This window comes from Tachypleus tridentatus, chromosome 10 (assembly GCF_004210375.1).
Source record: "Tachypleus tridentatus isolate NWPU-2018 chromosome 10, ASM421037v1, whole genome shotgun sequence".
NCBI lineage: Eukaryota > Metazoa > Arthropoda > Merostomata > Xiphosura > Limulidae > Tachypleus > Tachypleus tridentatus.
In genome coordinates this window covers 44978100-44994378 of record NC_134834.1, presented here as the reverse complement: position 1 = coordinate 44994378, position 16279 = coordinate 44978100, and the positions used below count along the sequence as shown (strand labels likewise).

General features: G+C 33.1%; 1 protein-coding gene across 8 annotated transcripts in view; it reads right to left on the bottom strand.

Annotated features, from left to right (window-relative positions):
• Window positions 1–11953, bottom strand: part of LOC143229178 (fatty-acid amide hydrolase 2-like) — an 80617-nt gene extending 68664 nt beyond the window's left edge. For 2 of the 8 annotated variants that reach the window (XM_076461106.1, XM_076461107.1), the window contains exons 1-3: window positions 11136–11423; window positions 8292–8389; window positions 5485–5681 (exon numbers count right to left, since the gene is read on the bottom strand). In XM_076461106.1, coding sequence (XP_076317221.1) covers window positions 5485–5664 — 180 coding nt within the window. In that variant the 5' untranslated portion in view covers window positions 5665–5681; window positions 8292–8389; window positions 11136–11423. Of the gene's footprint in view, window positions 1–5484; window positions 5682–8291; window positions 8390–9935; window positions 10167–10231; window positions 10398–11135; window positions 11426–11577 lie in introns of those variants that run through there. The other 6 variants (XM_076461100.1, XM_076461099.1, XM_076461105.1 and 3 more) reach the window with 6 other exon arrangements.
• Window positions 11954–16279: the final 4326 nt, after the last annotated feature.

Genomic DNA, 16279 nt, shown 5'->3' with positions numbered 1-16279 from the left:
AAATTTGAAGATGCACCGCATTGCTGCGAAATTCAGCCCTCAGAACTCGTGAGTTTTTGGCCAAACACTCGATCACTGTTCTTCCCCACCCCCCTACTCACCTGACCTTGCTCCTTGCGATTTTTTCTTGTTCCTCAAGCTCAAAAAACCCTTTAAAGGAAGAAGATTTGAGGCGATTCCCGAGATTAAGGCAAATGCAATGAAGGAGCTGGAGGACATTACAAAAGAAGCGTACCAGGACTGTTTCAACAAGTGGAAACACCGTTAGGAAAAGTGTGTGTGTTGGGGAGGAGAGTACTTTGAAAGGGTCCCAGACCTGTAACTTCTAAATAAAGTACATTTTGTTTTATGACGTCAGTCCGCGTATTTTTTGAACAGACCTCATAGTTCAAGTATTTTTAATTAATACAACTCATAATGTTTTAGTTGAGACCTCAGTATCCAAGATCAAGACCGAGACATTGTAATAAATTACACAATGAAAAATACAGTAATACTAATAAAAATCACATGTCAAACTTTATTAATATCTTAAACACAAACCTTTCACACATTAGCCACCAGTGTTTGGTTTATCATCTTCCATGAAAAAAAACAACAACAAAAAAACAATAAAAAATAAAGAAGGGCAGCAAATAAAAGAAATGAAAATAGAAAACTATTGTTGTGTCTCAAAAGTTTGTGGTGTTAGTAAATTCTTAATGATCTTTGAAGCCAAAAAGAATCACAGCAGATCTACCAGACATGTCAAATATCAGGCATAATCACTAATGTTTGACATAAATATGTGCACCAGACAAAGTTCATACAAACTTCTAGAAAGCTTGAGTGCAATGTAATGCATAGTAGCAATTACTTTTCAAATAGCACATATTATAGCTGCAAAATGACAAACTGTTAATGTGGCAGTTGGTGACATAAGCAAAAACAAGGGCATAATTATAAATATCACTGCAAAAGTGTAGTACCAACTACCAAAGAGTTTTACTATTAAAATATATTTGATGGTATATCATGCCTTGCATAAACTGCTATGTAATTGAGATTTAACTTAATAATCTTAGGTAGGTTTAAATAGTGGTAACCTTTAAATATAATCAGTCTTGTTTTTGAATTATGTAAAAACCTAATCCAAATGGTCCAAGAATTTTTGAAAGGTGGTCTAAAGACCAACAACACTGGGTAGGTCTAAATGGTGGTAACTTTTAAATATATATAACTAGTCTTGTTTCTGAGTATTGTAAAACACCAAGATTCAAATAGTCTGATAATTTCTGAAAGGTAGTCTGAAGCCCAATAACACTAATGACTCAGTAAGATGTTAAGAATTGAAATGCAAATGCACTCCTGCAGACACAGCAAGATAAAAAAACTTGGTCTAGTACATTTTCAAGATGATTGTTAATTAATATTTATCCAAGGAAAATATCTGTGCATGTACATCGCCTAATTGTGCTAATTAACATTAAAATATTGCAAAATGGTGTAGGATTAACACAAAGAAAGTTTCATATACTAGGTCTGGTTTAAAGGTGTTATATTGTACAAATTCATCCTAAGATTAACTACAGTAGGGTGCAGAAGTACATTTTCCAGTGTAAAACTCCAATGGATAATTTTTTCAACATTCAATTATAAGAAAAGCCTACCACACACTGTAGTTTCATGTGGTAAATATTTCTACTATACAGTCATTTAGAAAAGAACATTCATGAGGCTAACAGGCAAAGACTACTTGACCATGACCTAGCCAAATACAAATATGTTGTTCCTAATAATATCAAAACAGCATGGAAATGATATATCACTAACCAAAGTTGTCTCTTTAGAGAGCAAGTCATGATGAAACTTTGTAGAATGGAAGGCAACTGCCTGTTGTGCAGACACAAGTGTAGAGGACAACGTTTCGAAAGTATTCTGCCTTTCGTCTTCAAGACTTACCACCCTTCTTTAAACATATCAATTCCATAGACAAAAGAATCCAATTCACTATGGAAATAGAGGAACAAAACAGTCTATCATTTCTTGACATACTCATCAGCAAACAAGCAAGACAAATAACCACAATGGTATACAGAAAACCCACCCACACAGACAGATACCTACACTTCCAGTCCTATCATCCAACCTTGATAAACCGTGTTATAATCTAATGCCTAAACAAAAGAGTAGAAAATGTGTGACAAGACATCCATTGAAGCAGAATGCCAAAATATCGTAGAGTTTTAAACAGAATGGTTACACCTTCTCCTTCATCAAAAACTCCTTGAAGAAGATGACGACAGAAAGCAAAGTTCAGAAAATTACTAACCCTACCACCATATCTACAACATTTCAGTGAAAAACGCAAACGCAGAGCCAAAAAATTCAACATAGAAGTCTGGTGTAAATCCTATAATACCTTAAGGTCCATTCTGGTAAAAAAAAAAAAACATCGACCTACCAAAGAGAATCTCAAAAAGGTCATCTATGAAATTCCATGTTCCTGCAACAATACATACATTGAAGAAATGGGAAGAAAACTTGCAACAAGAATAAAAGAACATAAAGGTAGTATAAGACTCATGAAAACACAAAACTCAGCCATTGCAGAGCATGCCACATCAACAAGACACAGAATAAACTGGGAAAAAACTAGAATCATTGACACAGACAAATCATGGAGGACAAGAAAAATCAAATAATCATTTTATATTAATGCTCTTAAATCTTCACTAACAGAGATTCCAAATTAAAGATGAATAACCTGTGGCTTCCATTGGTTAATTCTACAGGAAATCTCTCCTCCAATCAGAAACAGTGATAATCCAACCAATCAAAACACACTCTCCACAATCCACCAGGACATTATAAAATACTGACAACACCTACACACACACTGACTTGAAGACGAAAGGCAGAAGACTTTCGAAACATCGTCCTCTACACTTGTGTCTCCACAACAGGCAGTTGCCATCTATCCTACAAAGTTTCATCATAAATACTTTGCTTGAACAATCTATCAAATAATTTCAACTCATGCATTTTGATTGTTCAGGATCAGGAATAATTATTATATTTTCTCTTGTAAAAAAGTTAGAAGAAAGCATTTAAAAGCTTAGCCATATCATAAACTTGAACAATAATCTTGCTATCAGCAAAAGTCTAATCTTTCAACATGCTAAAAAAAATACTTGCTGTTAACTGTAATGTATAATTCAGAAATTTCTCATAAGTTCTTTTTTGGATTTCCTAATTTCTTTCTTAAATCAGATTCCTAAACTTTTTACAGTTCTTCTGTAAAGCTTCCATCCTATCTGCCAATTTAAACTTTGGCATTTATTTATAATTTTTGCCTGTCTCACATAAGCCAGATAGTTTTGATTGTCAATGTTATTGTTTTTCTCTTTTCAGGAGCATGCCTGTCTTTAATTAAAGCAAACTATATTAAAACATTTTCCAAATCTGTCTCACATCAACTTTCCTCACTGTCCCAATTCCCTAGTGATAAATTCTGTATCATAAATCAAAACTGGCTTTCTGAAATGAGGAACAAACATTTCACTTATTTTAATCTTAACATAAAAAAACATCAAATCTAATCATGCAATAACTCTTGATCAAGTGTTTCCCTGTTTTAAATATTACAAACATATATTTATTAGTAATTAACAATAGCTCTAAAAATCCCATCCCCCTTGTTGGCTCTCTGAGCATTCAGCAGAACAAACCATCTTGAATCAATTCAAAACAATTGTTGATGAAGTGTTGTTTTTTATTTTGTTGATTTCATCTTTAATTTTATTGGTTGAGCATAATTTTGTGGCTCTATTTATTTGGTTTCTTAATATGTTGAATTTTTGTTTGTTTCATGTGCTGAGTCTCAGGGAATGTATAGTCCAGTGTGGGTGATTTTTCTGTGGATTTTTTTTTGCATTATGTATTAGTTCTTGTAATCTTGAAGTAGAACTGGTTACAAAATTCAGGCTATTTTAGGTAGTTTTGGTCATTTAACATGAAGTTAGTTTTGGTGGTAGTGAGTTCTGTAAGGGTTGCTAATTGGTTGCTGTGGATGTGTATCAATGGGTTAGGATCTTGAATATAAGGTTCTAGAGTTAAATTGCAGGCTTCAATAGTTGAGACTTCTGTGATAAGGGAAATTACATCAAAACTAGCTATTAAGGCTTTATGATTTAGTTGATTAAGAATAGATTTAAAATGAAAAGAGTCTTTGAAAAAGGAGCCAGCTAATGTTACATATTTAGAAAATGCTTATGCTATATATTTACCAAGATTGTAGTTAAATGATTCAGAGGTTGACATTATGGGTCATAGTGGACAATCAAGTTTGTGAGGTTTGGGGGTGCCGTATAGTTGCAGTGTATGTTAGTCAGTCCTTCATTGGTAAGAATAAAGGTTTTCTGAGATTGTGTTTGTTTTTTTCATTTGTAGTGGTATTTTGTTTAATTAGTTTTCTTGTGTTTTTTGTTCGATTTGTGTAGTAGTTTAAATTTGTTTGTATCTGATAAGATGATGTTCATTTTTTACATGTATTCATTTGTGTTCATTATAACTATAGCATTGCCTTTATTTGCTTTTAGAATTTTAATGTTGTTGTCTTGTTTTAGGTTGTTTATAGAATTAATATCTTTTCATATGAGGTTGTTTTATAGTTTTCTTTTCTGTGAAATTATGTTGATGGTTTTATGTGAAAATCCTTTAAAAAAAGTTGTTTCAGATACTGTTTTGTGGTGTTTTGGGGAAATAGTTGTTTTCAGTTCTACCTGGAAAGATAGGTACAGGTAAACAACAAATTTATTCAAAAACTAGGTACAAAACTAAAGTCCATACTATGTAAAAACTACACTGACAAACACAACACCAACATTATTTATAGAATACAGTGCAACAACTGCCATGACTTCTATGTTGGAAAAACAAGCAAAAAATTGGAAACAAGATTCAAAGAACACAAATAAAACACCTTCACATGTTTTTGAACACAACAAATCAACAAAATAGAACCATAGAAAACAAATATATACAAATGCAAAATCAAAGAAGCCCTACTTATACAACAACTAAAACCAAAATTAAACCAATATAAAGGAACATCTTTATAGCTATACTAATTAATAACCTAACACCTACTCGAATGCCCCCTACAACCCGTACCTGTTTACACTCTCATCCCTTAGATGTGCCTGGCAACAGTCAATTATAAACTCTCTTTTTGTTAACCTGAAGATGACCTAAGAGAGTGGAAATGTTATTCTCTGCTTTATTAGTAAATGTGTTAATACCCATACCAGCTGTCCTGAGATACAATTGTACACATCTGTTTAAAATTGACATTTTCATTGCCAGCAATCACTGAAACATCTGGCATTATCAAGACTTTAAATTTAACTAGTTGACATATTTTTATCTAATGTTATACTTTTATATTCACAAAACTGTATATCTTTTTAACATGTCACATATGTACATTTGACTCATACATACCTTTCTTGTTCTGATTTTGATTGCAAGACTAAGAGCTGATTCTAGAAGAATAAGATCAGTGACTGGTGGAAGAGCTTCAGACTTATTTTGGTATACTATCCAAAACAATAAGTTGGTGAAAAGGTCCAATATTCGACGACAAAATTGTAGTATTCTCATTTTCCATGTCAACATTGTCATTTTTCTTGATATTCAAACTTGAAGTACAAAATTTTTTTTTAAACTATTTATTTAAAAGTAGTGAACTTGTCTAAAATGGTATAAAATAACTTTAAAAAATATCAACAATTTATATTAAAACTCACATATATATTTAAAGTAGCAAGACAGATAAAAGAGCATTTCTATTCAATGGAAAGTCAAGAATGACACTTTAGAATTAGACTTTAATCACAAACCAAGTATATAAAGTGTTAACACTTTAAATCTAAGCCAGTGATTTCTCACTTTTTTCAAACTGAAGCTCAATATTAAATTGCACTGCTTGGCATACATCTAGCATACTACAAAATATAAAAACGTGAAGTATAGTGTTCACAGTGTGAATTTATACCATACATTTCTGTCTTCTTAATTATTAGTCTTTATTAAACATTGTCTACATGAGCAGTTCTTACACAGTATGTGTTCGGAAAAACAGCCAAATTCATACCTTTCCAGCTACCTTTGACATTAAGATACCTTTTGCTTCCCACAAGGTGCACTACTACAATGCTGCACATTACAAAAGTATGTCAACAATGGTGACATTCAATGGTAACATAGGTCATACTCTTGCATGCATTTGAATGAAAATGACCAGTTACATGTAGAGCTTGACAATTAAATTAATTATCTATCAGCAGTGATTACATCAATAGTATTTATGACTATTTTCAATTATTCACTCTCTCCAAGTAATAATAATGTCACCATTGCATTTGTTTGTTGTTACACACAAAAGTAAATAAAGCGCCCACTTTTAGTATTAAGTTAATTTTTTTACTTTAAGTTTGTTCAACTTTGGTGATCTAGGTGAATGGAGTGAGCTTGTGTTTCAAGGGTTTTGGGTTTGATTCTCAGTGCCACCAAACTTGCTCAACCAATCTTTATTATTGCAAAGCTACTACGGTTATTTGCTACTGCCACTAATTTTAAACTGCTAACTAAAGGGAAGGGAGCCCAATGGATGATAGCAACTTCCACCAACATTTTTTCTTTCTTTTGAACTATTGTATAAAGAGAAGATAACTGGATGGCACCACCTGCTATCAAGCTTTTTATTTTTTTAGTGTTCAAAGAATAAAAAATTAGTCAATTGACTATAACAGATTTGCCAATACTGATAATTGCTTAACTCCAGCCATACAGATAATTTTCTCCTTCTGAATAAATATGATGCTTCTTGTGAAGTAAGCAACATTGGATTTAGTCAGTCTGGTACATAACCTGGAAGATCCATCCTTATAAGTAAAACAACTATCCACACTGTGTTTGTGTTAATTATGAGATAAGTAGTATTTGTTCATTTTACATTGTACTTTATGTTCAGTTTTTTTTATTTCATTCATACTCACAACTCACTTGTTCACAGATTTACCTTACTTCAAAATAAATACCCTGACTAAATCTTCTATTATTGTGACAACCTATCCCAGTGCTCTTAAGCAAATTCAGTTTTAAATAATAGTAGTGAGAAAGTTTTTACTTGATGTTATATCATTTATCCCAAAATTTAATACAGAATACTGCCATATATACTACAACTTTATGAAATAAATATAATAAAAACAGATATAATACACAGTTGTAATTAGGATGATATCAGTGATGAATGGTAAAGGGCAGTCTAACCCATAAATGCTCATACTTGTTGTTGCTATCACCATACCATTCCCCTCTATCTGGCCAGGCAAAAAAAAAAAAAGTTATTATTATTTTTATGTTTATAATTTTAATGACTTTGAAAATTTATAAATTTGTTTGGAAAGTCTGATAGAACACTATGTAGCAATCACTAAGCAAATATGTTAATGACAAGTCTAAAAAATAGAGTCAGGGATAAATTTTATTTTAGGCTGAGTTTCATTTTTCTGATTGATCTATATTTAACAACAGGTAATTAAAACAAATCAGTCACAATGAGAATAAAAGCAGTTTTTATGCAAAAGACACATTGTTATACTTTTATATTTTAATTATCTGCAAGCCTTCAAAAATATTTTTACACACTACATAAACTTTTACTAGGAAGAAATTAGATTTTATAAGGCATCTCCTGTAGATATGGACCACTTGTTCAGTTTAAAATATGTGTGCTTCAAATACTGTGAAAAAGACAAGACAAATAAACTAACTGTTTCACTATTATATCTTTTACTGATATTGAAACAACATGATAGTGTCTTTTATATTATAAATATGAACATGATTTTCATACCTTAACACACTCTTTCATGTACCTGGATTTCATCTAATCTCAACAACTAAAGTATATGAGGTACATAAAAAGTGGAACTTCTGGCTGATGCTAACAAAACCATAAATTTCATCATTGGAATCTAAAGGAAAGTTTCTAAACATTTCCTTAACAGAATAAACAGCTTTTAAAAAATGACACTCTATGCAACTGTGGGTGATGAATCATTTGTTTCCACTTCAACTGAACAGGAATGAATTTTATACCATATAACAAAAACAAAAACTCTTTCCCAGTTTGAGGGATCTTTATCTTACATAGAACAGAATAAATTAATATAAATTTTACTTAATTTAAAAAACATTACAACTTTCAACAATTCCTGAGTGCAGCATCCTTTCAGACTTACCATCACAAGTTAAATCACTCTCCACAAATGCTATATACCTCTTTTCGTTCTCAAGTTTGTTTTAGAGCAAAGTCACATCATGCTCCCTGCTTTTTCCACTGTAGGACAAAAACCCTAGTTTAATAGCATTATAAGTCTGCTTAACAGCTTTATCAGCAGGTTTCTTTAATAAAATCAAAATATTCTTGACAAGGACAAATCCATCCACCATACTAAAACATACAAACAATAAAACTGTCTCTTCTGAGAAATTACATTAGTTCTTCACTCAAATGTAGACATTTATTGTCACATAATCATTACATGTCTTATCATATCATGACCTTCTGATTAAATTACATTCACATTTTATGTTATTCATAACTTAAGTTATAGCACATGATGTAACTCAACAGTCATGCGTTATGTATTACAATTTATCTCAGATTGTAATGTTCAAAATCTATAAAATTTCCTGGTCAAATATCTGTAGTTTCCCAATTAATAAGAATTAATCACTGTTATAGTTTCTGAGGTTTATAATATACTAACTGTTGCAAACCAGTAATATAAAAACTGTCTCTTGGCATGTCATGTTGGTTTATTATGTTGAGAGGAGAGTTTCTGGAAATTTCAGCTAAGGCAGCAATGGCGATACTTACACACATATATACATTGTTGATTTTTATGCTCCAGGATATTCTACAAATTTATGGAATGGGTGGAAATTTCACCATGCACACTTAACAATACAAGTTACATGCATTTCTAAATATATATTAAAATAAATATATGACTGGCTTGCTAACCATTTTTGGTTCATCAACAACTTTTTCCCCAGCCAAATCATTTCCCAACAATAATGATAATCCTCAATTGGTAGAGTAGGTCTTACTTTGACCACAACTGTCCCAAAACTAGGTCTGATAATAAATAAATGTTATGAAGAGGAACATGAACAAAGCCACCCTCAATACCCTAGACAATAAAAGACTCCCCATAGCAGAATTCAAATCTAAAGGCAGTATATCTTCTAACAACAATGACCGAGTCACTCCAATACCTTGGGTATGAGATTAGCAGTGTCATTTATCAAAGACACAGAACTAACAGACACAAAAGATGGCTTCCTTTTATACTCATTAGGCATTATTCTCAAAAATTCAGCTGGCAAGAATACTGGTATTTTATATACACACATCACTGCTGATTCCCATGCTCAATAATCTTCTACAGATTTAAAGAATTGCATTACTTTTGCAATATACAGGGTGGCCCGTAAGTCCCTACCCATCCATATATCTTATGTATCCAGTGTATCTGTGTGCTGTCCCTCATTCTCATTGCGCTCATGTACCCACCTACTTGTCACAATATGCTCTTCAAGTGTAAATGGGCTTACATTGGCCATATTTCTCTGAAAAAAAAAGAAAAATTTATAATACATGCATAATTGAATATAACATAATAACATATGGATGGGTAGGGACTTGCAGGCCACCCTGTACATTTAACAATATAAGTTACATGCATTTCCAATTACATATATATTGAACTGAAACACACACTGATAGTAAAATAAATACACAGTAGTAAATCTGTTACAACATATATATCTAATATTTGTTGAAAGTACTTGCACATCTTACTCTACCATGTATGTACCTAAGTTTTCTTGACCAGTACATTTTCCCATCATGTACACTTCAATAATGGTTCTTTCTCAATTTGTATAAATTTACAATTGTGAAATAATTTTAGTCTACTAGCACATATAATATAAAATTAAAGGATTAAAATATAAATCCAATTTTCTCTTAAAAACCAAAAACATTTCTTTTTTTCAGAAAACAGTCATGTAATTTTATGGATCTTACAAATATAATTAAGTAAAGAAATACTAAGGATATTGGTCTGACTGCAAAAATATATTTATCTACAACATATCCAAAAATTTTCACCATTAAATGTTCAATTCATAATTATATGCTAACTAAATTCTGCTATTTCATCTGAGCATTATTTCCGCAGAACTGTATTTTATTGCGAACATGCAAATACACAATCGGCATTTTGCAAAACATTTATACACCTAACTGATATTTCACACCTACATTACAATTAAATGTAACATAAAGGCATGTACATATATACTGAAATAAAATTGGGCTCACTCTGTTATAAGCACTCTGTTTAAAATATATATTACACTTCCATTAATGTTTTTTTTTTTTGGTATGTGTTTTTGTGCAAGCAACTAAATATTTTGGGCCATTTATATTTCCCTAACTATTTATCATAATGATATTGATAGCTCAAGGATTTTGGAGTGAAAGGGGCCACCTGAAAAAATGTAATCTTTCTTATAATTCGGAGAATGACTCAATGAGTCTATTGATATTATGGCACATGTTTGAATTATTTCCCGGATGAATCGTAACGTCACAGATCAGACTAGACTTGTCTGAAACTATACAAATTAACCCAAATTTCCACTCTTAGCCATAAAGAAATAATGTGATATATTAAAAACGAGTGTAGTACACAGAACTTATATCTGTAGACAGTATATCTTTTGGTGGCGTTTCTTTACAGCCTGACTAGCCAGCAAGCGATATTAAAATGTTGTGGATGATTATTTCAACTTGCATGGGAACTTAACATTGTCGACATTTCAAATCAAAAACTGTATAACTGTCATGCCAACTTGTATAGAATAAATGCCTTTCAAAAAAAAAAAAAAAACTCATACATATACTTTGAAGCTAAATGTACATATTTATGTCAATTGGGTGACGCCACCACGCCCACAGTTATGTCGTTTACTGTAACTTAATACATTATGGGGAAAAAGGTTTTACTCACTTGTGTAAAACAAAACAACCCTCTGCTTTCGATTCTTTGTTAAAGTCCTTGTAACACTTTATGGTTTAACATTGTGTTTCCTTCGTTATTTTTTTTATTTTCGTTTTTATTTAACCACCCTCTTAGAGGGGGCATATGGATAAAAACGGTACAAATAAAACAAATGTATACATTACATTGATATGCAGATTACTATGAAAGTTACTAGCATGAACAAAAGCATCGAAATAAACTAAATACACACATTGAACACTGTTAAGTAAAACGTGTTACATGGATATATGCTTGAGATCCACGCTCCATCAACTTACTAACAGCACCATACGAAAAGTAAAAACCTATCCATTTTGTTAATAGTTACAAAAATCAACAAAAACATTTTAATACACCTTTAAATTAACATAACAAATAAATAAATTGAGTGTTTGTTAAAAAACTTTACCTTGCATAAAAGAGAATGTTATAAATGCGCCCTGAAAAGAATCCACTAAAGCATATAGTCATGTATCACGATCTGCAAATTCCCGACCTACAATAATTATAGTTGAAGAAACAAATTCCACAACTGTTAAACTATGTCACACTGAAAAAATAAATTAATATTATGTTCTAATGATACCTGACAGACTAAACAACCCACTAGATGAAAGCCCATACGAACCAATTTCACATTCATATTCACTGCATGAGGCCAAACTTAACCCAAGTCCAACAAAAGGATCAAAACGTGACATCCAGTATTTCTTCACTCAATAGATAAAACAAGATAACTCTAATACAGTATGAACTATCGAAGGATGCATAGGAAAATTTAATGTACGATAAATGTACTTTATAGACAGCCCCTCAAAAAGAAAATCTCCATCTTTGGGGGTTTATAAAGTGTCAAACAAACTTTCTTATTCATTAACTGGATGTCGACATGCTTCCTGCTTCGTCGCGACAACCTCCAGTCTACTTTACTCATCATCCCGCCTTTATTCTTAGACGGGCTACCCAAGGACTTCCGACTATGTCACATATCCGCTTTCATTAAAAAATACAAGTCAGGAGCTTTACTCGACCTACGTAAGACGAGAATCTCACGCTGTGAAAGCATCTTTCTACAGCCGCTGACCTTTCCTGACTTCCACTACTTGAAAGGCACCTTTCTGTCAGATGTTCTACCCCCTGCAATCCCACTCACCGATATTCTGTTTTTCTCAGTGGAGTCCACCATTCGATCTCAACTGATAATATACACCACTCCATAGAATCGTCTTAGTTTATCCAAACTCCATGTTGTTCACCGAATATACAACAAAGATTTAAGACTGCCTACCTGCTTCATTAAAACAGTTACAACCTCTCGAGCTATGGCCATTTCTATTCATAATCAAGGAGTCACCATCAGCTGAACCACCCCGCCGTAAAAAACCGCCTTCCCGTTTAAATAATTCAACCTGTCTTTATGGCCCTTATACCTACCCGGGTTACCAATCTTCTTCACCCAGGTTTTACGCGATTTTTTCATATGCGCAAACCTACTGCACAACCTCAGTTATCAATCAATCAATTCAGACGGAAACGTCACTAACTGTTGACTCATCAACAGCAACTGCCGCCTGCTCCCTAGTATCACAAGCGACTCAAGCCAGTACTTACCAGCGGAAAAAGGTTACCCAGACGATAGATCACCTTGAAGCCGAATCATCACCACCGACTATCCCGATCTGTAACACCTTTGTACAGCAGAAATCATTTACATACCCGCAGCCTCGCTTTACACCCATCGAATTCGCACCGATGTTCAGTGATATTATACCAGTGACTTAATAATCAGTGATGACGAGAAACCCACTTGTTGAGAAATTTATATGCAAAAACGGCTCGTTTGGGCTGAGAAAACACTTTACATAGAAGAGCGAACAACGTTTCGACCTTCTTCGGTCATCGTCAGGTTCACGAAGAAGGTCGAAACGTTGTTCGCTCTTCTATGTAAAGTGTTTTCTCAGCCCAAACGAGCCGTTTTTGCATATAAATACCAGTGACTTGTTCTCTTGACAGATAACATATCATACGCTTCAAGCCCATTGTTTTCACCAGAAGCAGCAAATAAGCCCATTCATATTGCCAGCACTTCTTCTTCCCATTAACCTAATAGGCAGCTAGTGAAAATGGGTTCTTCCGTTTCTCTCGCACCAAAAAATTGGCATAGGATCTACGGATCCCCACCACTCTGATGAACCGTAAGTCCCACATTGATCGTTGATTTTGTTGGGTTTTTTTCGGGTAGCATCAACAAAAAAACAAATCTCATGTGTGGGGTGAAGAGAAAGAAATTGTCTGAGCACCACTGGTTATCTCTATTTCTAAGCATTGGGAGCAGAGATATTTAAACCGAAATACTTGTCAGGTTTTTGTTGTTGTTCTGGGAAGAACAAGACATTTGTAACTAGGAAAGAAGAAGACCTCCTCAACTCTGAGGAAGAACTGAATGTGAAACCTCTAAATAAGAAATAATAGTGTTCGAGTTAACTAAAGCATTAACGTCCTTATACAATTCAAGAACAACCTCCTTCTGCATAAACCGTGGAACCACCTCATATAATAAATCCCTAATTCGTACAATTCCAGCATCCAGAAACTCTTTAAAATAAAGCACATTTCTCTGATTATCAGTCAATAGTGAATTATAAAACATAGACTGATTAAAAATCTCTCTTGAATCAAAAGCAAGAGCCGTGATAAACCCACCAATAAAAATACTCCAAGCCCGAAATATTTCTTGAACAAATGGACTTACGACATCTCTAAGCCAGCCCTCAAGCTCATACGTACTAAGAAAATAATAGATTAATTACACAGAAACCTCATAACGAGTCCTTTTACCATATTTTTGTAATAATTTCAAACGAAAAGCATATTTACGTTGACACAAATCACTTAAATTAATACTTTCCTCCGACCAGTGGCGTGTTAAGAACTCATAGCGAAGTTTATGCATCCCTCTGCAATAAATAAGTGTCAGCATATCCTTACAAAAACTATTATACTAATAATCCGACAAAGACAAAATCTGAAGTGGACACCAAAGCAAAGTCGTTACACGAGAATTAGTAATAAAGGATTTACCTCGCAGAGACAAATACGATTGACCAATTGAAAAAAAGCTATCGTCGCAAGATTACCATGAAAATGAAACTACCATTAATTATCCTAAAACCCTCATAAATAGTATCAGCTTTCTCAATCCAACTGCTCATCCCCAAACCACTGCTCTTGTCATAGTTTACTCGACGTCTTACCATAAACCTCACAATATCTCCAAGAGTCAAAGTCGTGTCATCAGTATGTTGATAAATAACTTTTGTAGGAGAAATTAGATTTACAATGAACAAACATTTTACGCAAAGGTTCAACACAAGTAACATATAAAAGTGTCGACAAAGTTCACCCCTGATGGACACCTATAGCGATAGGAAATAAATAAGTAAAAAGAACAATCCTATTTCACTCTACTGACAACACAATTATAAAAAAAAATGTGTGACCAACACAAAAACTGAGAACCAAAACCAGTCACTTGAAACAATTAAAATACATATTCACGTTCAATCCTATCAAATGCTTTCATATGATCGTCAGTTAATAATACCCCACATCAACCTTGGTTGTTCATAAAATCTGTCAATAAATTTAATTCATCCAGTTTAATCCATTAAAACAATAGATCTTATTACTCTAGAAAGACGTCCCGCCAAAAGTTTATTATCTACATTCAACAAGATAATAGGTCGACTATTTGAAATTTAACTTTTATTACCACTTTTAGGGATAAGAGTAATATCACCCTGTCGTACACTCTGCAATAAACATCCATTAGTAAATGTGTTAATTAGTACTCCTCAAAACCATAAATAAAGCAAGGGATAAAACGCTCGATAAAATTCAGAGATGAAACCATTCAAATCTGGAAATGTGTTAACGGTCCATCCCAGAAATAGCTGATAAAACCTCCTCAGCATTACAATATAAGCATTACAAAGAATTTGATCATTATCACTAAGAAACGTATCGATATACTTAAATTTTTATTTTAAGAATTATTCATCCACAACCTCGTATCGATACAATTGAGAATAATGCTAAAACAGAACTTGACTGATTTCGAGGTGACTAGGTACTATAGCTCCGTCCACAGTAAACAAGTTCCGAATTTCCATCTTATATTGATGAAGGTGTTCCGAACGCAAAAAAAAAAAAAAAAAATTTCATCGACCACTCACCCTCTTTCCCCTAAAAATCCGAGACTGTAATACTCTTTCTTCAACACAAACAAAATCAACATCCTTAAGTTCAGCTTGCAGATCATACAATCGCGAGAGCAAAAACCACAATTTCTTAAAAGCCCGCAACTGCCGTTCAGTTGTCCGTTCTAAATATAACTATCGAAAAGATATTTTCCTCGTCCATCGGATACCAAAAATCTGAGATAAATATACAACCTACCCCTTAAGTTTATCATTCCAACTACAAAGATATTATGATATTCCTCCAACTTGCTACTACGAATAATTACACTTGGAGTAGTATCACCAAACGCACGATCTAACAAAAAAATTGTTACTAAAATGCCAGAACTGAAAATCTACCCCAAGAACAGTATGATCTCTCTCGGGAAATGATAATTGTGTGAAATCAGAAATGTAATGTTGCAAAGATGTGAAAACGAAGACTTTATTGACAAGAAGCTGGCGTAACTCCTACCAACGTACTGATGGCGAGTGAACTACCGTCGAGAACTACATAAAACAAGAAAAACATCTGAAAGTGAAATAATAGCATCTAATGAAAATAAATCCTGACGGCTGAGATAACTAAAATCAAAATCCAGAAATCTATCTGAAAAAAAAAAACTCATAAAGAGCAAGACTAAAATTGCCAATAATAAAAATAACAATATCTATCAGTAATACTATTTTAAAATAATAATGATTTTTGTTTGTTTGTTTGTTTTGGAATTTCGCACAAAGCTACTCGAGGGCTATCTGTGCTAGCCATCCCTAATTCAGCAGTGTAAGACTAGAGGGAAGGCAGCTAGTCATCACCACCCACCGCCAACTCTTGGGCTACTCTTTTACCAACGAATAGTGGGATTGACC